Source organism: Pogona vitticeps, chromosome 4, assembly GCF_051106095.1.
Source record: "Pogona vitticeps strain Pit_001003342236 chromosome 4, PviZW2.1, whole genome shotgun sequence".
Taxonomy (NCBI): domain Eukaryota; kingdom Metazoa; phylum Chordata; class Lepidosauria; order Squamata; family Agamidae; genus Pogona; species Pogona vitticeps.
The window spans coordinates 143074403-143098457 of NC_135786.1; the positions used below are offsets into that span (position 1 = coordinate 143074403).

Genomic DNA, 24055 nt, shown 5'->3' on the forward strand with positions numbered 1-24055 from the left:
CGTTCACATGAACTACTCTCCTGCCTGGATGTTCATCATCTTCTATTATATAATTAACATCATTTTAGTAATGATCCTGTATGGTCCTGCCCAGTTCAATTGTAATTTGTTCCCCTTGATGGGCCTTAGCATTAGCACCTCATCTCCAGGGTTAAAACTTCGTTCCCTAGCCTTACGGTCATACCAGACTTTTTGTTTGGTTTTCTGTGCTTGTAGGTTTTCAGCTGCTAATTCTAAATTTCTTCTCAGGGTATTCATTAAGGTGTCTATATATGAAACTACCTTCTGAGGTTCATCTTCTATACTTTGTTCCCAATTCTGTCTAATTAAATCAAGTGGACCTTTTACTTTCCTCCCAAACAGCAATTCAAATGGACTGAATCCCGTACTGTCTTGTGGTACTGATCAATATGTATATAACAGCCATTGTATTTTCTGGTCCCAGTTATTTGGGTTTTCAGCTGAATAAGCTCTAATCATGCGCATCAGGGTACTATTGAATTTTTCTGTTAACCCATTACTCTGCGGATGATAAGCAGAAGTGCTTAAATGTTTGATACCACAAATTTGCCATAGTCTCTTCATGAGTTTTGAAGTGAAAGACATTCCTAAGTCAGTTACAATCTCTGAAGCAAAGCCCATTCGACTCATATAGCTCAACAGGGCATCAGCCACTGTTGGAGTCTCAATGTTACTTAGAGGAATAGCCTCTGGATATTGTGTGGCATGGTCCACAATAGTGAGAATAAATCTATTTCCCCTCTTTGTGACCCTAGGCAACGGCCCAATAATGTCCACGCCAATACATCGAAATGGTGTAGAGATTACGGGTAATGGACATAGCCCTTGTTCTGTCCCAGTTATTACCCTGTCTCTGGCAAATATCACAGCTCTGGCAGAAACTTTTAATTTGCTTTCCTATCTCTGGCCAATAGAAGTTTGGTGTTATTCTTTGCTTGGTTTTATTGATCCCTAAATGTGCAGCAAATGTATCAGAATGTCCCCTCTCTAATATCATCTGGCGATATTTAACAGGCAACACCAACTGTCTTTGAATCCCATCTCCCCCTTTTGAAAGGTTTACCAATGTTTCCCTGTACAGTAATCCCTGCTTAACGTGGAATCTTTCAGGCATTTCAGGGGTTAACTGTATTCCAGACACTTTATCAAAGCAACTGTTTAAAGTGGGATCTGCTTGCTGTTCTTGAGAAAATCTACTGCGTTGTGATATATCAAGTGCGAATGTCTCAGCTTGTTGTATATTTTCAGTTACTTGTTCACCCTGACTGTCATCATTTCCCTCAGCAGTCTCTGTTTGCTCTTGTAGTGAACGTGTTAGAACTAAAACTTTCTTAACATGTTCAGAGAGGTCTGTCCCAATAAGAACGGCCGATGGCAGTTGTGAGGAAATCCCTACACGCCAATATCCCTGCCATCCCCTATAACGAACTGGCACTTCAGCCACAGGCAAGATAATAGTTTCTTGTCCTATCCCTTTCACTGCCATGTTTTCCTTTGGTATTATGTACTTGTGTGGCACAATATCCGGATGACACAGGGTAACCTGCGAACAAGAATCTCTCAGCGCCAGAAAGTTGTTGTCAAAAATTCCAATATTATCTCCTGCTATCTCAAATAATTGGTGATCTGTTCTAATCAACAGGCAATGTCTGATCTCAGCCACAGGAAGATCAGCTTCAGTATTATCAGCTGCTGCTGAGAGCTCTGCTGGTGTTGCTATGGCAACTGACTCCTCCCTTGGTGGAGTTATTTGTTCCCTCTGGACACAATAAACAGATTTTGGCTTATTTAAATTCACTTTCTGTGGTAAAAATTCTTTATTTTCTCTGCCTTTTCAACATTGGGACACAGTGTGACCCTTTTCATTGCATCTGAAGCAAATTTTAACATTCCACGGTTCATTTTCAGCCCCTTTTACTTTTCCCTCCAAATTGTGACCTCTGGCTTGGCTCTGTTCTGAGGGCTTCCCCACATAATGGCTGCCTACCTTCTGCTGGTTTCTAACTTGTCTCCTGGGATATCTATTATAGTCCTCCCAAGTTTTCCTCACACTTTTCCCCTCAGAATAACTAGTTTTTCTTATCTGGGAAATGAAATCAGCAATTTCCCCTGCTTGTTTCAAATTCTCTGGTTTTTTATCTCTGACCAAGTATTTTAATTCACCATGTAAAAGGGAATAAAACTGTTCCAATCCTATAATATTCTTCAGATCCTCAATTGTCTGAACTTTCTCCTGTACCAGCCATTTATCCAAATACCTAGCCAAGTTGGCTCCTAACTGTGAGTAAGACTCATCAGGTTTCTTTGTTAGTGATCTGAATTTTTGCCTCAGATGTTCTGCATTGATGCCATACCTGGCAAACACCAACTTTTTAAATTCAGAATAATCTTTTATCAATTCAATTGGCATTTCTGCATAGATCTCAGCGAGGCTTCCACTAAGTTGGGATCTCAGAATGATCATCTTTTCAGAGTCCCCAACTGAAAAATCTGCACACACTCTTTCAAATAAAGTTAAGAATGCCTCTAGACAATCTCCCTGTTTAAAAGTTGGGAATTTCTTTAGGTCTGCTTTTGATAACTGACTCCCATCAGAGTTGGAATCTCTATTATTGTTAGTGTTCTGATTCATCAGTTCCAATCTCTGGAGTTCAAAAGACATACGTTCTCTCTCTAGTCTTTCTTCCCTCTCCATTTTTTCTTTCTCTAACACTAGCTGTTTCATTCTGTATTCATGTGCTTGTGCTAACTCCAATCTTCTGAGGTCTGCTAAATCTTCTCTTGAGGACTCTCCCTCTTGAGCTGAAGTAAATCTTTCTTCCACCTCATTAATCTCCTCATCTGAGCCGGCTGCCATTTCAGCTTGCCTTTGTGCAGCCATTTTTCCCCTGGTCAAGGGCATTTCCTTTCTTTCAGGCCACTGAACCACTTTCAGGCCTCAATTTAAAAGTCACTTTTTTCCTGTCAGCAAGTCTGTGATATAAAGTTGCTGCTCCCCCATGCTGTCTAGCTAGCAATTGTAACTAGGCTTTCAGCCCTTTGCTAGGCCTCCCGCCAAAACAGAGTTTTTCCTTTCTCTGCCTCAGGCACAAATCTTGACCCCACACAGCTCTACCCTAACTCAGGTTTAGCTGTTTACTCAGAGTTCCCTCAGCTTCACTGCCTTTGGCCTTCGCTCTGTCCCCTCAGAGTTTCCCTTAACTCAGGACCAGCTAGCCAAAACACCACAGCCTTTGCTTTGGGCAACTCTCCACTCAGAAATAGTCACCACAGAGCTTCCCTGTCTCAGTCCCAATCTGAATTTTCGGCGCCCCTCTACTAGACCTGCTCCCCGTGAGCCAGATCCTAGAAGGTTACTCCACTTCAGATCCCCTAACTAAAAACCCCTGCTCTGGGCACCTTTCCCAAGGCTTCACTGGATCTTCGAATCCCACGAGCTGGCACCAATTTATTGTGACGGCCTTCCTCACTACTCACAAAGGGAGGTCATCACGTCACTTTAAAACCCTTCACTCATCTTTACTGCCACCAGCCATTCCTTAATGAATAAATCATACAGCAGGCCAGTATAACTTTTAAAAATAAAAGCTTGGTTTATTGAATACAAAAAGAAAGGAATGGTAAATCACTGTTAAAGAAATAATCAATTACTGTTTCTCAGGCACTAGCTCTCACAGACTCTTTCACACTGACACTAAGATTACTTTAACTCGCAGCTCAGACACTCATCTCTCATCTATCTGCTATCTCCTCTCTCCCCACTCACACTTCACACACACCTTATATATCACAGCTCCTCCCGCCTCTGCACCACCCTCTGCCCTCTCATTGGCTGAGATTTTCCCTCCCAGCTGTGACAGACAGGTAATGCTATGGCTGACCGTAACAGTTCCCATCCCAAATGCTGCTGAACTTTATTGTGAAATGCCTTTGTGAAAAGTGGCTGTGGTTACACTTGTTATCATTGCATTACCTGCCTAGCATAGTACCATACTGGTGGAAAAGAGCTCAGGTATTCTATGGGGTGGTCCTCATTTGTGTAGTTGGTCCAGTATTTTCATATCATGTCAGTGGGCATTCCACTTACTGTATTTTTTTGAAATAACAGCCATGCTTGATAGCCAGGATTTGTTGACTCAGAAATGTGTAACGTGTTGCAGTGCTGTGTATACCAGAAATAACCTTCATTGAACTTATTCGGACTTCAGAGTAGTTGCGCATAGGATGGGGCTGAAGTGTTTGTAGATGTGGAATCTCATAGTACAGATGCATCTTCTGAAATACCTTTTCCCGTTCTTGGAAACATTCTGATTTAGCTAATCTTCTCAAATGTTTTTGTTTCTGATACAGGAGATACAGCAGCGGCATGGGCTAGCCAATTCAATTTCCTCTTACCTTATCAAACCTGTTCAGCGAATAACAAAATATCAGCTTCTTCTAAAGGTAAGTATTGCTGTTCTTGTGAAGCACTTTTATATCTGCCTACAAACATCCGGGTGTGAAATGTAAATACTCTGTTTGTCACGAAGGTCACTTGTGTTTTTTTCTTCTTAAAATACAAACATGTACCAAAGAGCAAATTAATGAGCTTGTCATGTAAGTGTTTTTCAAGGGATAAGTGTATATACATTCACAATTTGTAACTGACACAACATACATAATTTAAAAAAACGTCTCTAACAATTGTTACATTTGGAAAATCATAAAATATTAATAAATTACAATAGAAATAAGTGTATTTAAAAAGTAGATACATGAAATTGTTGAGAAATCTGTTGTTGATCTTGAATTATTTATCAGTAGAACATGGTCATATACATCATGAAATAGTACAGTAATATGATTACCTGATGAGCAACTGTGTATTTCAACAGGTTTCTAGCAAAAATGGTGCAGTGCTACCTCAAAATTTTTATTTACACAGTATACTTCAGGAAGGTGGTCTGCACATAATTCCAGAAACACAGGCCTAGTTCAACAGTGTAGATAACATAGTGACTTTATTAACACAGTATTGAAACACATCGTTGGCAGAAGTGACTATTGTAACACATTTTATAATGTTGCAGTTGTATAAACTAATATGAATATACCAATCACGTTTGCCTTGTAAATTTTACATCCTTGTGGCACATGGCTTTGTAAGATTAGGTGAACCATGTGAATAGACTCCAGCTGATATAGAAAATGACAGTAACCATGTTACTGTAGCAGTGTAATCAGTTAAAGTCCAGATCAAGGTTTAAGTTGGTTAACACTCCTGTTTTGGGAGGTGGTCAAGAGAGAAAGTGAAGAAGGAAATGTCATAGAGTTTTAGGCGCTGAGCATATGAAAATAAAAGTCAGTACACTTTGACCTTTATATTTCGCTTCTCTGGGCATGCATAGAAGATGTGTCTTCTATCAAGAACATGCTTTGATTATTCATATGCACTTCACATTACCCAAGCATTAACTGTTGTTAGCTTACTGTCTTAATCCTGCCCCTCTGTACTGGTTTTAATTAAAAAATACTGTCAGTCTTCCTGCACACAGAGAAGCCATTTTCTTCCTCTGTGTAGTCAACGGCAAAGTGACATATCTTGAGTATACGCTTCACAGAACAAGGTTTTGCACACCTGCTTAACCAAGTGTCGAGGGACTGAGAAGCTTATTAAAAGCAATTAAAGGAGACTTGGCAGATGGCAGAAGGTGCATGTGAATAACTAGCAGGGAGGCTTGAGAGCCAATAGATGAATTAGACTATCTACTAAATGAAAGTTTTGCCGTCCATGCAATTCTCCTGTATTGTTGTTGCTGCTGCTGCTGCTGCTGCTGTTGTTGTTACGGTTATGTGCTATCAAGTCGGAACTGACTTATAGCAGCCCTAACAGGGTTTTCAAGGTAAGTGAGATATTTGAGTGGTTTTACCAATTCCACTCAACCAGTCAGTTTCGATGGCCAAGTAGAAATTCAAACCCTTTCCTCCAGTTGTAGAGTTCTTACTTTGGATTCGTCATGTACCTGTTTCAAGCCATGGCACTGGCAATTAAAAGAATTTCAAGGGATGGGTGCTGGGAAATGCCTGACATTCTGGGGAGCCTCGAGCAAAACAGACTGAGTGATATACCTGAGTGGAAGTAATGAATAATCTAACAATGTTCTTTTCAGGAGCTGCTCACCTGCTGTGAAGAAGGTAAAGGTGAGATTAAAGATGGCCTAGAAGTGATGCTTAGTGTGCCAAAGCGAGCCAATGATGCCATGCATCTCAGCATGCTAGAAGGTAGGATTTAGGGTCATTGTTTTCTTCTGTGTAGTCTTATTTTTAATACAGCCACAAAAAGCTGTATTACATTGCAATTAAAAATATTGTTGGCCTGGTCACCAGAGGCAGGTAAAATCACCTTTTGTAACCAAGCAGGGAAGTTTTTATTACTCGACATGCCAGTATGCATGTTTGCAAGACAGCAATTATGAGGTGTCAACATTTACTTGACAACATGTAATTAAATTGCTACTAGACTGCATACTTAAAGGGCATCAAATATTTGATTTTTGTTTTAAAGGATATAATTCAAAATGTCTCTTTTTGCTCAGTAGCATGGTTGTTCGTTGGGGTTATTTGAAATAATCTAACTAGGGCCTCTGGACAGAAGAGTTTCTGAGGCCATGACTATCTACTGCTTCAAGTTTAAATAGAAATGTTGGAATAAGCATAGAATCTAACATTAGCAATCATTTGTCCTGGAATGTGGGCAGGCTCTGTGGAGTATTCAGATATTTCCTTTGCGCAGGTTAGTCTTTAAAACAAACTCTGTTGAACATTTGCACCACTGACATGTTGACAGCTTAAGTGAAAGTATTTCCTTTTAGATGCAGAGCTCTGAGCTGCCTAATCCATCTGTTGATACTTAAATGTCCTTTGATGGATTAGTTCTCAGAATTTAGGAAGGAGAGTGAGCCCTTATTGCTGCATACTTAGCTTTTTCTATTTTTGGGAGGTAGGTATGGTCCTGGTGTTAAATTGGGGTGGGGATGCACCTCAAATATTTGGAAAAAAATGGAAAAGAAATGGAAAAAAGTTGTCTTGCACTCTCTTGGGAGCATCAGGAAGAATTTACCTTATTGTGCTAAATTTGCAGAGTTCCCACACTCACAACTTTTTTTTTTCAGTTGTAATGTATTTGCCCAAAGATTGATTGCCTTTGTTTTTGTTTTCAGTATAAGAAGCATCAGTTTTGAAATGAGGGGGTTGCAGGAGTGGACACAGTACTCCCAAGATTCACAAACGGACTTGTGTGGCCCTCTGAGAAAGTTGTTCAATTCTAGTATAAATCCTATTTCTTGGTGATATTGCGGTTGACTATTTTTTCATGCTCTTTATGAGAAGTGCATACAAATTTATCCAATGCTTTCTATGAGCTAAATACCTTTTATTTTGGGATCAAAAGTAATGTCTACAACGATGGTATTTAAATAAGGGTGACTCCTTCATGTATTAATCAACTCTGCCATCAGCCACAAATATAGGATCACTCACATACAATAGCAACACTGTGCGAGCAATCCAAGTGGTCATTTGAACCACTAATGCTTTTTAGGACACCCGTGAAATAGTAGATCTGAAAGGTACATCCTGTGGTTCTTTTCGGTGTCTTGGAGATGCGGAAGACACAATTTTAGGATCATGGCCACTGTGTCAGCAAACATTGTGGGGAAAGTTCTGTTTCTTTAGTTTAACAGCAAACCCAATTGCTGTGGAATCTGGGCCATGTGAAAAAAAAACCTTTCAGCCTTCCAGCTGCAGTGCACTGTTCTGGGCATTTAACAAACTAAAAACCAAACAGTAACAGAGAGACAGTAAATCAAGATGATAAAAATAAAAACAAGTATAAGAATAAGATAAACATCTCAAGTTTGAAAACCAAAATATTTAAACACACTGATTTTTTTTTCTGATACTGTCTTTATTAAATGTGTGCTATCTTGCTGTCAAGAGAAACTGTCACAGAATATAGTACATTATGGAATTGAAAGTGTTCTCAGCAGGCATTGATAGCACTACCAGCATTCTCCCATATAGGAATTCTCTGCTTTGATTGGTAGCCAACCAATTTTGGTTTTAAAACTTCCAAAGAATAGTATAGCAGTCTACCGGGCAGCTCATACTGTCAGGAATTTCTTTTTATTATTTAATTGAAATCCCCTCTCCTGTCATTTGAACCTCCAGATTCAAATCCTGTCCACTAGAGCAACTGAAAACAAATTTATTTCATCATTTGTTAACAATCTTTCAATTATTTTTGATCTGTCGTACAATGCCTCTTAATTCTGTCTTCTCCGTTCAAAATCCTGCAAGACCGCTTCAATAAAGTTTTGCAATATGTAAATGTTGCTGGTTTTATTAGGAATCAGATAAAAGGATACATTAACATGTATTTATCATTTCATTAAGTACTGATTATGGAGCAAAATGTTACATTTCAGTTCTCAAGGCACAGCTGCCTATTAACACGAAATCTCAGTACTGTATCTATCATAAAGGCCCCTGAAAGCCATTCTGCTGTATGAACGGAGATTGTGCTCAATATAGGACACATGGGATGGAATACTAGGCTGCCCTCCAGAAACTTAGAACACACCCTGTAATCTCTTGTAATCTCCCGTAATTATAACTGTGTGATTTAAGACAAGGCTGTCCGAGTTCCAGAGGCGTTCCGTTGCCTGACCTTTGGAGGGCTGCTCACTGACTCCTCAGTCATTTTTCTAAAAGGAGGGGGGAGGAGAATGGGGACTTATCACAACCTCCCTGGCCACTGGGGCCAATTTTGCCATGTTTTCCCTCCCTTCATTTGTTTCATCCTACTAGGAAACTACCCCCTCCTCCAAACCTGGAATGGACAAGGAATCACTTTTTTAAAAATTAAATCGATTGGGGGAGGGGGGATAAAGACACACACCCCCTGAGAGGCAGAACAGAACTTAATGCATCAAATAGTCCTCATTGTTTTTTGAATGCTGGGGGTGCAGGGATGTCAAGGGGCCATTATGCCCACCCTCTTTGTAATGGAAAATTCATCATATAAGAGCTCATCCAATGTCAACTGGTCTTCTAAGGCAGTGGTCCCCAACCTTGGGCCTCCAGATGTTCTTGGACTACAACTCCCAGAAGCCTTCACCACCACTTTTTGCTAGCCAGGATTTCTGGGAGTTGAAGTCCAAGAACATCTGGAGGTCCAAGGTTGGGACCACTATTCTAAGGAACCCTTAAAGCTTCTACAGAACTCCAGAGGTTTACTGAATAAAATTTGAAAAACCGCTTTAATAGACTGCAGCAAGCTTTGTCACTTAACCGTATTCACCTATCTTCTTTTTCTCCCCGTGCTTCTTGCTGCTTCTTTAAATTGTTCCCCCTTACTTTCTAGGTTTCGATGAGAACATTGAATCTCAGGGAGAGCTCATCCTTCAGGAATCCTTCCAAGTGTGGGACCCCAAAACTCTAATCCGGAAAGGTCGTGAGAGACATCTGTTCCTCTTTGAAATGTCGCTGGTATTTAGTAAAGAAGTGAAAGACTCCAGTGGGAGAAGCAAATACATCTACAAAAGCAAATTGTTTGTAAGTTTGACAAGTAACATTTAAATAGAATAAAATGCAGCCAAGTCTCATCAGTAATGCCAAGTAGATGTTCTCCTGCAGGAGCTTTAAAAGATAACAAATTGGTACACTCCCAGGCTTTCATTACATTAACTAAGATTTCATAATAGTTTGTTGGATGGTTTAAGAAGTTAGATAGTTTAAGAAATTGTCCCCTGAGAAACATAAAGCTGTTTATACTCCCCTTCCCCCACACAAATGAACTAATAGCAGAGGTGGAAGCCAGCATCTGGGTGAGGTCACCACGTCAAGCAGGCGGACTTGTTACTCCAGCGCTGTTCTTCAGCTGTGACCTAAAAAACTGGCCTGCACAAGACAGAAAGGTATCTCCAGGGCACAGACTGCCAGTCACACCAATTTGCATGAAAGCCTTTGATTGACAAAACCAAACATGATAGCTTTTGTCCTAAGCCAGCATTTGACCTACAGATAAAGTGCCTCATGAATTGACACTGCTGAACCATGTAACGTGAGAGTGATGTACAACTCAACATCAGCAGCAGCATATCAAGGAAAAAAATTTCTAGACATGTCATCTTTTGGCTTTTCCAATTATTCCAGTGTTCTGCTTTTTGCCTGATAGTACTGAAAGCTTCTCTTTGTCCTATACAGAATTATTATTATGTTTTGACGTATGAAGCAAAGTACAAAAAGGTAATAGAGGAGTCTGAAACTTCTAGATAAAACTATAGGAGCTCATTGAACATGCCATTGTATCAGTTAGGTTCCCCAGAATCATACTGACTGACATCTTGTCGCGCTTAACCAAAAATGAGATACATCCTGACATGTTTTGTAGACATTCTTTCTCTCGAAGAGTTCTGTTGGCAACCTCCACAACCATTAATAAAACAAATTACATTGAGGGCTACTTATTGACGCTTCCTTAATAATAATAGTTGCATGCCATCAAGTCAGTTCTGAATTATGGTGACCATTTTCAGGGTTTTCTAGTTAAAGATTACTCAGAAGTGGTTTCCATTCCCTTCTTCTGGGAGCACCCTGGGACTGTGCAGCTTGACCTAAGCCACAGAGCCTGGCTCTATTCACAGGAGGCACAGTGAGGAATTGAACTTTCAGCCAGATACCTAAACCACTGAGCTATCCAGTCAGCTTGAAGCTTCCTTAAACCTGTTGTGAAAAACCTTGTGAATCAGCACCATTGTTCACAGCTCTGTTCAGAATATACTACTAGTACACCAGTAGCTAAGCCAAACAGTCATGGGATGATTTGTGACAAACTGAGCTTTAAAATTTTGGATTACAGCAAAGCAGACATTAGAAATTGCATACGTACCATGTTTCCCGGAAAATAAGACAGGGTCTTGTATTAATTTTTGCTCCAAAAATGCATTAGGGCTTATTTTCAGGGGATGTTTTGTTTTTGTTTTTTTATGGACAACAATCTACATTTATTCAAATACAGTCATGTCATCTTCTTCTGGTTGCTGCACAATGGTGGAGGGCAGCATTTCACTTAACTAGGGCTTATTTGGGGGGAAGGGCTTATATGACGAGCATCCTGAAAAAAAATCATACTAGGGCTTATATTCAGGTTAGATCTTATTTTCAGGGAAACAGGGTAGGGTTAGTGATACCTGTGAGTGGGTGCAATAACTGAAGTCTACACATGGTATATGAATAAAATGCTAGTCAGGAATCAATAAACATTTGAAGCAATTGTTTGCCATTTGTTTTGACTTTTGCTGTCATGCTTTTTTCATGACAGACAGTTTGTGAAATTGATCAAAATGCTTTTGACTGTTCCTGGAAGTTTGCTCTTGCTATTTAGAGGTTTATATAGAATTTTCTCATTTCCCCCCCCCCCTTTATTTTCAGACTTCAGAGTTGGGTGTCACAGAACACGTGGAAGGTGATCCTTGCAAGTTTGCACTGTGGGTTGGAAGGACACCTACTTCAGACAACAAAATTGTCCTAAAGGTAATTGGAAATAATTAATACTTTTTCAGTGTGTAGTTTTGTTTCTTCTTTAGTCATACAATCCAAAGTAACATCTAGGTATTTGGGGGCAAAACCATGATGTAGTTCTATTGCCCTTCTAGGTAACACCTCTGAGATATTCCTTCTTCTGAAATGAAAGGCACATATTTAAGCCCTTATCAAGGTGGTTTTAAGTTGGTTTCTGTCATAATATATCATGATGTCTTCTAATGCATCTGTTAAGAGGTGTTCTACCATCTAAACACTGCCCAACTGAGTAGCAATTGACAGATCATCAGCATTCATAAAACATCTGGTGCTTTGAAGAAGTGTTCAATCTCTGGTGTAGATGTTAAACAGAACACAAACCAGCATGCTGCCCTGCAGTACAGACCATTCTGTTAAGTCCTTCATCAACTGCATTGTCTTTGAACATTTTTGTGATTTTGCAAAATAATTTTGCAGTAATATTTGATGAATAGTGTTATAGATGGCCAAAGGGGTAGCCTTTCCCTTATTGAAACTGTCTTTAATATGTCCTATGTTAAATGTTGGATTTGTGCTATGCAATTTTCACATCTAAAACCAGCCTGTTGTGGAATGAGGAGTGGTTCTGCTACCTTGTGATGTTTACCCTCGTGTCCCTTGCTTGTTTTCCCTCACAAAGGCTCACGTCACGTTTTCTTCTCACTGCGACCAGTGGATTACTTCAATCCACAATATAAATGACATATATCAGAACACTTGCCTTGTGAACAGAAACAGAAGTTATTTATTGAAGTGAAGCAGATTGAATAACAGAAGTTTCTCAGACACATATGATGCATAAGCAATTCATCGACACTTCTCTCAGTACATACTTCTTTTCTCTTGCAATATCATTACCACCTTCTCTATCTCTCTGACTAACCAGCCATCTCTCTCTGAATCTGTCTCCCCTCAGCCAAGCCTCATATATATTCATTGGTTCGGTCCCTCCAGCACTTTCATAGGCTCATGCAAATAAGCTCTTGAGCTTGAGTGGCAGGAGTGAACGAACCAATCGCCACACCTCCATTAGAAACAAATCCTTTACTCAACTTCTTCATAATTTTTTTAACCACCTTTAAGTACTTTTACATCTCTAAAGTTTGTCCAGCACTATTATAAATGAAGACATACAGGTTTGCATCATGTCTTCTTCAAGCATGATGTTGACCAAAGAAGGTTATTTTTTTAAAAAAAATTCCCTTATTTACTTAACCAAAACAAGTGGCATGTTTATATCTTAAAGGCTTCCAGTATTGAGAACAAACAAGATTGGATCAAGCACATCAGAGAGGTGATACAAGAAAGAACAATTCATTTGAAAGGAGCCTTGAAAGAACCAATTCACATTCCCAAAACTGCACCAACAACAAAACAGAAGGGAAGAAGGTTAGTAGAGTCCTAGCCAACTGCAAAGAATGGCAAGGTATACTTTTCCAGCCCGTCATTCATGAAATCGTCTTAACTATTTGGCTGAAGTCACTTTGAGTAAAAAGCATGTTCCAGCCATTTTGTTGCTGTTGCTAGCTTAGGTCGCAGTACCAATTTATGAGATTTCCAGATCTGATTACATCAAGCAGAATCTTGAAAAAATGCATTACTTTGTTGCATGACACTTTAGTCCTTGTTCCAAATGTGGCTGTGTTGGCATTTCAAGATATAGGCATAATTCAGTTGTACTTGTCGGAGTGTTTGGGCTTGTGCTAAAATGTATCTTCCAGGGAATTTCAGGTCATCAAGTGACTAGCTCTCTGAAGTGTTCAGTAATGGACTGGTGTTGAAATTTCAAAAGGCATATATTTGACAAGTTTGAAATACCTGTATGTTTGAATGGAGTGGAGAGGTACGTAGGGAGCATAGCTAAACTGTGTCGTTTGCCATTAGGAGGTGGCTGCCGGTGAGCACAGTTAGACAAGAGTAACAGATGACTGTATTATTGTTGGTCAGGATGGTTAGGATGTCTGTATTCTCCATATCCGTGGCAGCATGCTTATACATGTAAGCGTTTGGGGAACATAAAACAAGGAGTGAAGTTGAACTTGCGTCCCAGTGGGATGTGTTCCATAAGCAACTGGTTGGTGGTGTGAAATCAGAATAGTGAACTACATTAATTCTTTGCTCTGATCTTGCATGGCTCTCCTTAGTATCTTAGAAGAGTGCACATAAATATCTAGCCCAGGGAATTTTGCACGTGGCTTCATTGATATCCATAATCTTGTGATGTACAATGACCAGGCTTGTGTTGAAAGTTACACTGTTTCTAATTCTTTTTGGCTTAGATATCTTGCCGTATGACATGCTGGATCATGTACAATAATTTATTTCATACACGGCATGGATAGTACAGATAATCTCCAGATGGGTAGTGTAAGAAAATACCATATTTAGGTTACCCATTTAGGTGTATTTTCAAGTAAACTTGCACACTTGCTGATGTTTATGTGTGTTCTCTTTAATTCATTAATGTGTTAATCACCTTTAAACTGAAAGGCAAAACAGTATGCCTAAATGAAATTAGGCTTTTTGATAAGCAAGTCTGATTTTTTTCCTTAGGTGTATATACCATGTTGTTCCATTTTACCTGAGCATCTGCTTTCTTATATGGAGAGAAGTATTAACAGCTTCTGAAACAGACAGTGCTTTTCCAATTAATTACTTGTAACTTCTCATATTTCCAGAGATGGAGAAGATTTGGATAGTCAAGGAGATGGCAGTAGTCAGCCTGATACTATTTCAATTGCATCACGAACTTCACAGAATACACTAGATAGTGACAAGGTAAGGCAAAGAGGAGTTAGTTTTTTTGTGAAAGATTGCACATTCTTTTTCCTGGAAATGAAAAGCAATTCCTTCCGTCTTGCACGTGTTTTGTACTGAGTCAAAATGTCACATCCATAAGCTGACAGAGGCTAGAAATTAGATTTTCATTTATTTAAGAATCGAATCCTATATTTTAAAAACAAGTTTTTATATTATGCTCTTCTGCCAAGGAATGAGAAACAAATTGTGCACAGTTCCTGGTGGTGTTCTATCCAGGTGTTGTTCATGGCTGACTCAAGTTAATTTTGCAGTCAGAACATAATAATGTTTCTTTTGGCCATTACCTGGGCCAGGGTAGTGAACTCTGCAAAAATATTATAGTTGATCATCTTCAATAGGTTTTATACATGCTTTTCTCTCTGTAACTTTATATTCCTTGGCAGATGAATTTGTGTTTCTAATTCAGTTTTGCTGTGTTTTTACTCATCTTGGCTCTTAGTTAAACTTGCATATGAAGCTTTCTGAAGGAGTTACTGTAAGCACCCATTGCCTGAAATCATCCTCTTAGAATGTGTTGAAGAGGTAGCAATCAGCAGGAGAACTATTAATTTGCACAATATGATTATCAAAATAGTTATAAGAGCATAATCTAGCATCAACGGTATATGGATTCATAAGGGCTCTTAAAAGGTGAGGGTTGTGTGCATCTTGAATTCATGCAAATTAACTCACAAAATGTAAATTTTGGTTATTCAGGGACAAGTAGGATGGTTTTTTTAAATATTCCCAACTTTAGAAGAACATGCTTCATGTGGAACAGATGGATCAGGTTGTACCAGATCCAAGTAGATGATGTCACCTTATCCTATCATCCATTCAAATGCCAAGAATGTTTCATCTTGAGAGACAGAGAAAAATATGACTTGCCAAGAAGTGTACTAGAGAAGACTGAAGCTGTTCTGAAATAGTATCCATGGCTTCTGAAGAAGGACAGATAATTTGTTGTGTTGGTATGTGCCATCAAGTCACTTCTGACTCATGGCAACTCTATGGATGAGCCATCTCAAAAATGTTCTATCCTCAACAGCCCTGACCAGCTTTTGTAAACTCAGGCCTGTGGTTTCCTTTAGGGAGTTAAGCCCATCTCATATCAGGATAGAGAATGGAGTTCAGCATATATCTCTCAAGGGCTCAAGGGGCATCTAATCAAAATATCTAGCTTTTCCCACTGCCTGCCACAAGGATTTGCAGAGCATCAGGCTCTTTCTACAGTACCAAGGCCCTTTCGCTAAATCTAGACCTCGCGCTTTAAAAATGTGTAAATCACAATTGCTCTTTCTTCTAGAGCAGCCATTCTCAATGGGGGCCATATGAACCCCTGGGAGCCCCTCGCACATTTGAAAGGGGCCACAGACTGAAAGCAGTTCTTCACCATCTTATAGGGTTTGTTATCCAATCCTGCTTCAGCCTATATTCCTTTCATATTGTCTTTATGGCTGTGTCCAAAAAAAAAAAAAGGTTGAGAATGGCTGTTCTAGAGTACGGAGGAAGATAGGCTTGCACATTGTCTCTCATTTTCCCCTGTTGTTATTTAGTCGTTAAGTCATGTCCAACTCTTCGTGACTCCATGGACCAGAGCATGCCACGCCCTCTCCCGAAGTTTGGTCAAATTCATGTTGGTAGCTTCAATGATACTGTCCAGCCATCTCGTCCTCTGTCGTCCCCTTCTCCTCTTGCCTTCACACTTTCCCAACATCAGGGTCTTTTCCAGGGAGCCTTCTTTTCTCATGAGATGGCCAAAGCATTGGAGCCTCAGCTTCAGGATCTGTCCTTCTAGTGAGCACTCAGGCTTGATTTCCTTCAGAATTGATAGGTTTGATCTCCTTGCAGTCCAGCGGATTCTCAAGAGTCTCCTCCAGCACCACAATTCAAAAGCATCAATTCTTCGGCGGTCAGTCTTCTTTATGGGCCAGCTCTCACTTCCATACATCGCTACTGGAAAAACCATAGCTTGTGGACTATGCTTTGACTATGCGGACCTTTGTCGGCGAGGTGATGTCTCTGCTTTTTAAGATGCTGTCTAGGTTTGTCATTGCTTTCCACAAGCGTGTTTTAATTTTGTGGCTGCTGTCACCATCTGCAGTGATCATGGAGACCAAGAAAGTAAAATCTGTCACTGCCTACATATCTTCCCCTTCTATTTCCCAGGAGGTGATGGGACCAGTGGCCATGATCTTAGTTTTGATGTTGAGCTTCAGACCATTTTTGTGCTCTCTTTCACCCTCATTAAGAGGTTTTGCGCTCTCTTTCACCCTCATTAAGAGGTTCTTTAATTCCTCATCACTTTCTGCCATCACTTTCTGCCAATTTTGAACCGATCAGTTGTTCCATATCCAGTTTTAACTGTTGCTTCCTGTCCCACGTATAGATTTGTCAGGAGATAGATAAGGTGGTCAGGCACTCCCATTTCTTTCAGAACTTGCCATAATTTGCTGTGGTCCACACAGTCAAAGGCTTTTGTGTAGTCAATGAAGCAGAAGTAGTTGTGTTTTTCTGGAACTCTCTAGTTATCTCCATAATCCCGCGCATGTTAGCAATTTGGTCTCTAGTTCCTCTGCTCCTTCAAAATCCAGCTTGTACTTCTGGGAGCTCTCGGTCCACATAGTGCTGAAGCCTACCTTGGAGGATTTTGAGCATAACCTTGCTAATGTGTGAAATGAGTGCAATTGTACAGTAGTTGGAGCATTCGTTGGCACTGCCCTTCTTTGGGATTGGAATGTAGACTGATCTTTTCCAATCCTCTGGCTACTGCTGAGTTTTCCAAACTTGCTGGCATTTTCCCTTAGCAAATAATAAAACAACTGTACAGTTCTGGGTTGTGTAAGACTTTTTAAAGATTGCTTAAATAATCCAAACAGGGTGAACTTTCAAGTTCTCCACAACTCTTTCTTAAGTATAGGTGATACAAAATCTGTGAGGTGGGAAAAGAAGCCCAAATTCTAAAAAACATTGTTAGTGTTGTGGTTGGCGTTCTTATAAGCTTGCAAGTTGGAGAGTACATATTTAGACAACAGCCCAGCTGTAGATTCTTGTTATTGTCATTATTAAAAATTACATTATTAAAATCATAGAATAAATATACAATACATAAACATTTTCCCAATTTAAACATTTGCCTACTTATTTCTGATTGAATTATGAGAACTTCCTTACTTCCCCCTTAACTATGCCCTTGGGACCCAATCCTCTGCACAGCATAACTGGCTCCAACTTTGCGCTTCCCATGTTTATGTCCCTATTAGAAGTTTCTGCCAGAATACCTGTGGCTTCTCTGACAACTATGTTGTTTTGGAGAGTGTATAAGAGCAAATATTGGTGTAACACTTATTGGTATAATAAGTACTTATAGTTGCCTAATCTGGCATCACATCGAAGTAGAGAAGGCAAGATTCTTCTGAGAGCACAGGGATGTTTGAGAAACAATGTATGGCTCTCTGCAGAGATAAAACTTTAATGATAGGGCCAGTAGAGGGTGCTGTAACTGGATAAATCTCGAGCTTCTTGTTTATGCCGAGAAATGTAGCAGTTTGGATGTTCTTCAGCACTGCTGGATATAGTTCCCTCCCAAAAACCTTCATAAAGTTTCATTATGGAATCAGACTGTATACAAACACATTTACATGTGTTTGTGTAGCCTCTTTTTTCCAGGCTCCTTAACTATCATATCTTTCTGACTCCCTGTTTTGTATAGGGAAGGGACAAATTTAACACTTGGGAAGCAAAAACCCTCTCATGAAAATGAGAGCTTAACTTGTCACCATAGGCTTTGGTGTCAGATCAGGTAAACAGCAGATTTATTTCTCATCCTCCTAAGTGCATGAAATGGAGAGCTCTCAGAGTGTGCACCTAGGAAAATAAGCACATAAAGTATTTGCAGATTATCTTTGTAGGAAAAACTGTGGCCGAAATCCTATGTAACACTGGCATAATGGAGTTGGAGTAAATCTCATTGGCAAATAGATATACATTAAGATGTTACCATAGTAATTTGTTACTGCAGTATGGGATTTATACCAGCTGTATTTTGCAGATAGTGTAACTATTAATATTTGGCAAGTGTCATTTAGGCAGGATGTTATGTGTGTTTTGTACAATAACAGTCCTGCTTTGGTGTGCATATACTTGCTCACTCTCTCATGCATACGCACACATGCAATGAGTACAATAAATTTTCACCATGATAGTTGTATGTCTTGACAAAATAGCCCCAGTTAAAGGAAAACCTGCACTCAGGAAGGAACAATGAATTCTAAATTGTGCAAGTTGTCTAGCTTTCAGACCTTTCTCAGCAATAAGTGTATAGTAGTAAAATGAATGGACAAAGATACATTTCAAGGTACAACCACTCCACACTCTTCCCCTTATAATTCTGATCGGGGCGAGGAGAATTGCCTGGAAAGATCTGTGCTATATAGTGCTTCACTCTTCTGATATTAATTTTCATGAAGAAGATTGGGGTGAGAGGCTATTAGCAACAGCAGTAATTAGCCAATTAGTTGATTCCCCCCTCCCCAGAAACCAAGTTTTAATTCAATAATCTGAAAAAGAAAAGAAAGAAGAGGTGATCATTTGGAAGAGTTTGGTTTTGTAAATAGTCAGAACTTGCAGCCTCCCCATGTCTTACAACGCTGTGGATGCCACTTCTCTTTTGGAAATTTTGAAACCACCCGCTGCTGGCTTTGAATTCTTCTTGAGCTGCAGTTCCAGAGGGGTTTCTTTCCATTAAATCACGGTGCAGCTTCTTCGCTTTTTCACAAATCATGGCTTCACTGATGCTTTCCCCTTTTAGCTCTTTCTCGTTCATCCACACCAGTAAAAGTTTTTCCACAGCTTCCATCGGGGTGGCCTGTTCTTTGTTAGGATTGTGACTCCTTTTGCCACAACAATGTCTTTCAAGATATCTTCTTCAATGTGATGCCAATGGTTGACTTTGGCATCTTGTATTCTGCAGCCAGTTCCATCACACACATGCCCTGTTCATGCTTTTTGATGATTTCCTTTTTTGTTTCAATGGAGATGATTTTTTTTTTTTTTGGCCTTTTGCTCTTTTCTTTCTTTGGAGCCATGACTATGGTTCAGCACACCACAGTACACAAACCCTAAAAGGCACAGAATCCAGCAACCATTATTCCAGCACAGACCCCTCGTCACAAAAAGAGAGCGTAGAGAAAGGGGGGGGGGGGTAGAGACCTGAGTCTTAAGCTACATTTTAAAGGCTGCTTGCACCAACAATCAGCAAGCATTCTCCCAGCACAGAACTCCTCATCACAAAAAGAACATAGAAAGAGAGAAGATGATGTGGGGGAGAGACTTGCATTTTAGACCCCAGCATTTCCAATTTTAAAGGCTGCCAGAGGCAGCAGCCGCACCAGGAAGGGATCCGGTGGGCAGGCGCTTACTCACAGGTCGACCCGTGCCTTTGGCAGCAATGACACGTTAGTAGACCCACACCGCCCTGCCTCTCCTTCTTCCTCCTTTGCCCCAGGAGTAAAAAAGGTCCCTAACTGCCTGCTCTAACTGTTGGGGCGAAAGAGCTTCAAAGAAGCAGCCTCTTTGCCAGCAACGGTTTGAATTACCCGCCTTTTTCCGTCCGTAAGTCAAAGCTCCTTTCGTAACTCAAAGCAATATTTCGCTTCTGGAGCTGTTCGTAACTCAAAACGTTTGTAGGTCAGAGCGTTCGTAAGTCAAGGCACCACTGTACTAGGTTGGCAGGAGCTGGGACAACCGACGGGAGCTCACTCCGTCGCATGGATTCGATCTTACAACTGCTGGTCTTCTGACCTGGCAGCATAGAGGCTTCTGCAGTTTGAGCGCAGCGCCACCCTGTCCCACTCCTTAACAAGCTTCAAATACTTACTTACTTACTTACTTACTTACTTACTTACTTACTTACTTACTTACTTACTTACTTACTTACTTACTTACTTACTTACTTACTTACTTACTTACTTACTTACTTACTTACAATATTTTTACCCTGCCTTTCTCCTTTAAAAGGACTGAAGACAGCTTACATAATTGTAAAGACAATATTTAGAAGAAAAAATAGTATACAAATATTGGTCTCCGTATGTTCTTGAAGGTAACATGAGAGTTGTAATCTGTATGAAAGTTGTAATAAAACTTTCTCAGAAAAACGTGCATCACTGGTGAGCACTTTAAAATGTACCTCAGTAGAAGATAATATTTCTGGATCTCTTTCTTCCCATCTCTGCTTTATGTTTTTATTTGTTTAGGCTGAATGCATACTGTTGAAATGTCTGAAGAATGGAGTCTGTAGCATGAGTCCAGTAGTTTGCATAGAATTCAGAGAATTCACTTAACAAGAAGGGAGGAAGCACTCCTCTAGTAGATGTCCTCCATGACTTCCTTTGTCTGAAATGCTTTTAACTACATGGAAACCTGGTTGTCCTTCTTCATGTCCCAGCTTTATATTTTCATTTCTTTATGCCCTATTGCACCCTGCACATCTGCTGTAAGAGGGACACAAGAGATGTGTCGGAGCACAGAAGCTCCCATATGGTTTTAAACATTCCAAAGAACCACAATTATTTGGGATTTGATCCTCTCTGGGGATGGGACTAGTAGAGCTCAATTTTGAACAATACATTCACGCCGATAAAGCAGGAATATTTCATTCACAATGTTCTTGTTTTTCTTTTCCTAGAAGGTCTACATTTTTGATAAATCAGAAAGGGCCTTTTCTCAGACCCCTTCAGGCATACAGCTGTTTTTAATTGTTTCTAACTCCAGTCCAAGGAGGGCCATAAAAATAAATCAATCCTTCCCACAACAGGAGTTTTCCTAGGCTCTCCCCACCCTCCTTCTAATACCTTCTCTTTGGCGTAATTTTAAATTCACAGAGAGTTAATATAGCAAGGACAGAAATCGAGAGGTGGGGGAGTGTGGACCGGTACCCCAAATTCACTTAACAAGAAGGGAGGAAGCATGTTTCTGAAAGCATGCACCTCATAACTTGAGTGGAGGCTGTCCTGAGAGACTCAGTAGGAACAACATAATTAATTCCTGTCTGTGTCTTGCTGGTTTTGTGCTGATTTATTTATTTTATTTCTTTATGAGAAACATAAGGCCCCTTTTTACCTCTTCCTCTCCCTGCCTTCCCCCTTTTGCAAAACGAGGATTAGAAGGCAAAGCCGGTAGACAGTGGTCTTGGGAAAGTTCTGAGAAACTTCCAGTCAGCCTCTCCAAACTTAAACCTGATAGTGTGTAGGAAAGATAAGAAAATGTGTATTCTCCCCCCTCCCATGATTGTCTGGCAGATGCTTCTTGTCCATTCTTATTCAGTAAGACGCAATGGTATCATGTATAATCAAAGATACATTTTCATGAAATTTTATGTGACTCTACCTTAGTGTAACATCACTAAACTAGAAAGAACATGGCAGGAAGTCTCTTAAGTAAAGAAAGCAGCTGGTAGGATCCTCTGTTTTCGGCATATGTTATCCAGGAATGGAAGGAGATCTACTATCGGGTGCAACCAATCCGGTATCAAGCATCAACATTTGTTTGTGTTATTCAGAAGTAAAGCCAACATGCGAATAATAATGTGATCTGTTTATACCTGAATTTCGAGGTAACAAACAGACTGCTTCATAAGAAAATTAGATTAACCTACTGATATATCAGCAATTAAGTTAGGTATAATAGATTTGCAGATATGGAATGGATTTATGATTGTTAGCTCATAAACACAATCTCCCACATTGTTAGGACCATCTGCTTCAGAAGAAGGAAACCTTTTGCTCACTAATAGTTTTATGAACATGCCAATAACAATAGCCCTGTGGTGCAGTGGTTAAATTACAGTATTGTAGTCAAGATTCTGCTCACAACCTGAGTTTAATCTTGACAGATTCAGGTATCTGGCTCAATGTTGACTTAGCCTTCCATCCGTCTTAAGTCAGTAAAAGGAGTACCAAGCTCATTGGGAAGTAAAGTGTTGTTTGCATAATTACATTATAAACCACCCAGAGTACTACAGGGCAGTATATAAGTCAGAACAACAACAACAACTAGTACTTGTTTGGGGTGTGAATTGCTGGAGGATTTCCTGTATTGTGGCTTAACATGGTAATAGTGTTGTTAACATGGTATGACATTGGTATGTGTTGGGAAAATTTGGTATAGACTTCCATTTAGTGTGAGTGTGTGTGTAATATTTTACAGTCAAATCAATATTTTTTTTTGTTTGCCTGGTAAGTACGATATTGGCTGCTAATGTAAGAGGGCACAGGTACACATCTTCACCACGAAGTTGACGCTATAAAAGCAGTTTGTGTTGTTCTTTCCATTTCAGAATGCAGTCTGAGAGTCGGACCTTGCTCCTAGTTGTTTAGTTTAAATGTTAAATATTTATCAGGATTTCTAAAATGTATAATAATTGCATGCAGTCAAGTTGAGTCCAACTTATGACACTTACCAGGGTTTACTAGATAGAGAATACACAGAAGTGATTTACCATTCCCTTCTTCTGGGGCTGCCCTGGGACTGTGCAGCTTGCCCATTACTACACAGGGTGGCACAGTGGGGAATCAAATTCCTAGCCTCCGGGCTCCACAGCCAGATATATAAACCACTTAGCTATCCAGCCAGCATTTTGCACACTGCTAATAGTTCTCTGTTTTTCTTGATTTTCTCGGCAGCTCTCTGGTGGGTGTGAGTTGACAGTGGTCATCCATGATTTCACAGCATGTAACAGCAATGAACTGACAATCCGTCGTGGTCAGACTGTGGAGGTTCTAGAGCGGCCACATGACAAACCTGATTGGTGTCTAGTACGAACCACTGACCGGTCTCCAGCTGCAGAAGGGCTGGTACCCTGCGGGTCTCTGTGCATTGCCCACTCTAGAAGCAGTATGGAAATGGAGGGCATTTTCAACCACAAAGGTAGGAGGATGAAGTAACTTGATGTTTCAAGTTACTTGGCTGTTGATCTTTCCTGTGTTGTTGTTTAATGATGTAGTAGATGCTATGGCAACTGATTTTTTTTCTTGATGGGTTTATACACTGTTAGGCAGCTTGTGGTCCATCGGATATTGTTGGACTTCCAGTTCCATCAGCCCTAGTCAGCATAGTCAGTGGAGAAAGATGATGAAAGGTGCAGTCCAAAAGCATCTGAATGACCACAAGTCCCCCATTTCCGGTTTACCAGTGTAATTGACCTTCAGTGGAGGATCCTAATCATGGTTAAAACAGCCCTTGAAGAATGAAGGTTTATGAAGCAATGTGTAGCTTACTGATTTCCCACAGTTTGGTTACAGTTACTTGAATATTCCATGTGACTTTAACTAAAGGTTAATTCCCTCTTTCTAATATTCAGAGGATCATGCTGAATAGTTCAAGAGGAGTGAGCCACAGAATTAAAAGGAAGAATCTTATTTGTTTCCTCCTCTTGCATAACTGTCTTTTTGGACTTCTGAGATTGAACAAGGGAATATTCACTGTGAAGTTGTACAAGCAGAAGCTTCATTGCTTTGTACAGGGCAGTCACCACTTGCACTGTAGCAAGTCTGAAGAAATTTCACAGGCAGCCTTAGTCTTTGCTCATCTTCCATAGGAGACTGGCCAAAGGGGTTGTTGGGCGGCATTCTTC

At 40.1% G+C, this 24055-nt stretch overlaps 1 protein-coding gene across 5 annotated transcripts in view; it reads left to right on the plus strand.

The window, feature by feature from the left end:
* TRIO (trio Rho guanine nucleotide exchange factor) overlaps window positions 1–24055 on the plus strand; it is a 269555-nt gene that overhangs the window by 176785 nt on the left and 68715 nt on the right. For all 5 annotated transcript variants that reach the window (XM_020781274.3, XM_020781278.3, XM_072998502.2 and 2 more), the window contains exons 28-34: window positions 4372–4464; window positions 6171–6282; window positions 9425–9615; window positions 11494–11595; window positions 12869–13011; window positions 14301–14400; window positions 23106–23349. In XM_020781274.3, the coding sequence (XP_020636933.3) occupies window positions 4372–4464; window positions 6171–6282; window positions 9425–9615; window positions 11494–11595; window positions 12869–13011; window positions 14301–14400; window positions 23106–23349 (985 nt within the window). The remainder of the gene's footprint in view (window positions 1–4371; window positions 4465–6170; window positions 6283–9424; window positions 9616–11493; window positions 11596–12868; window positions 13012–14300; window positions 14401–23105; window positions 23350–24055) is intronic.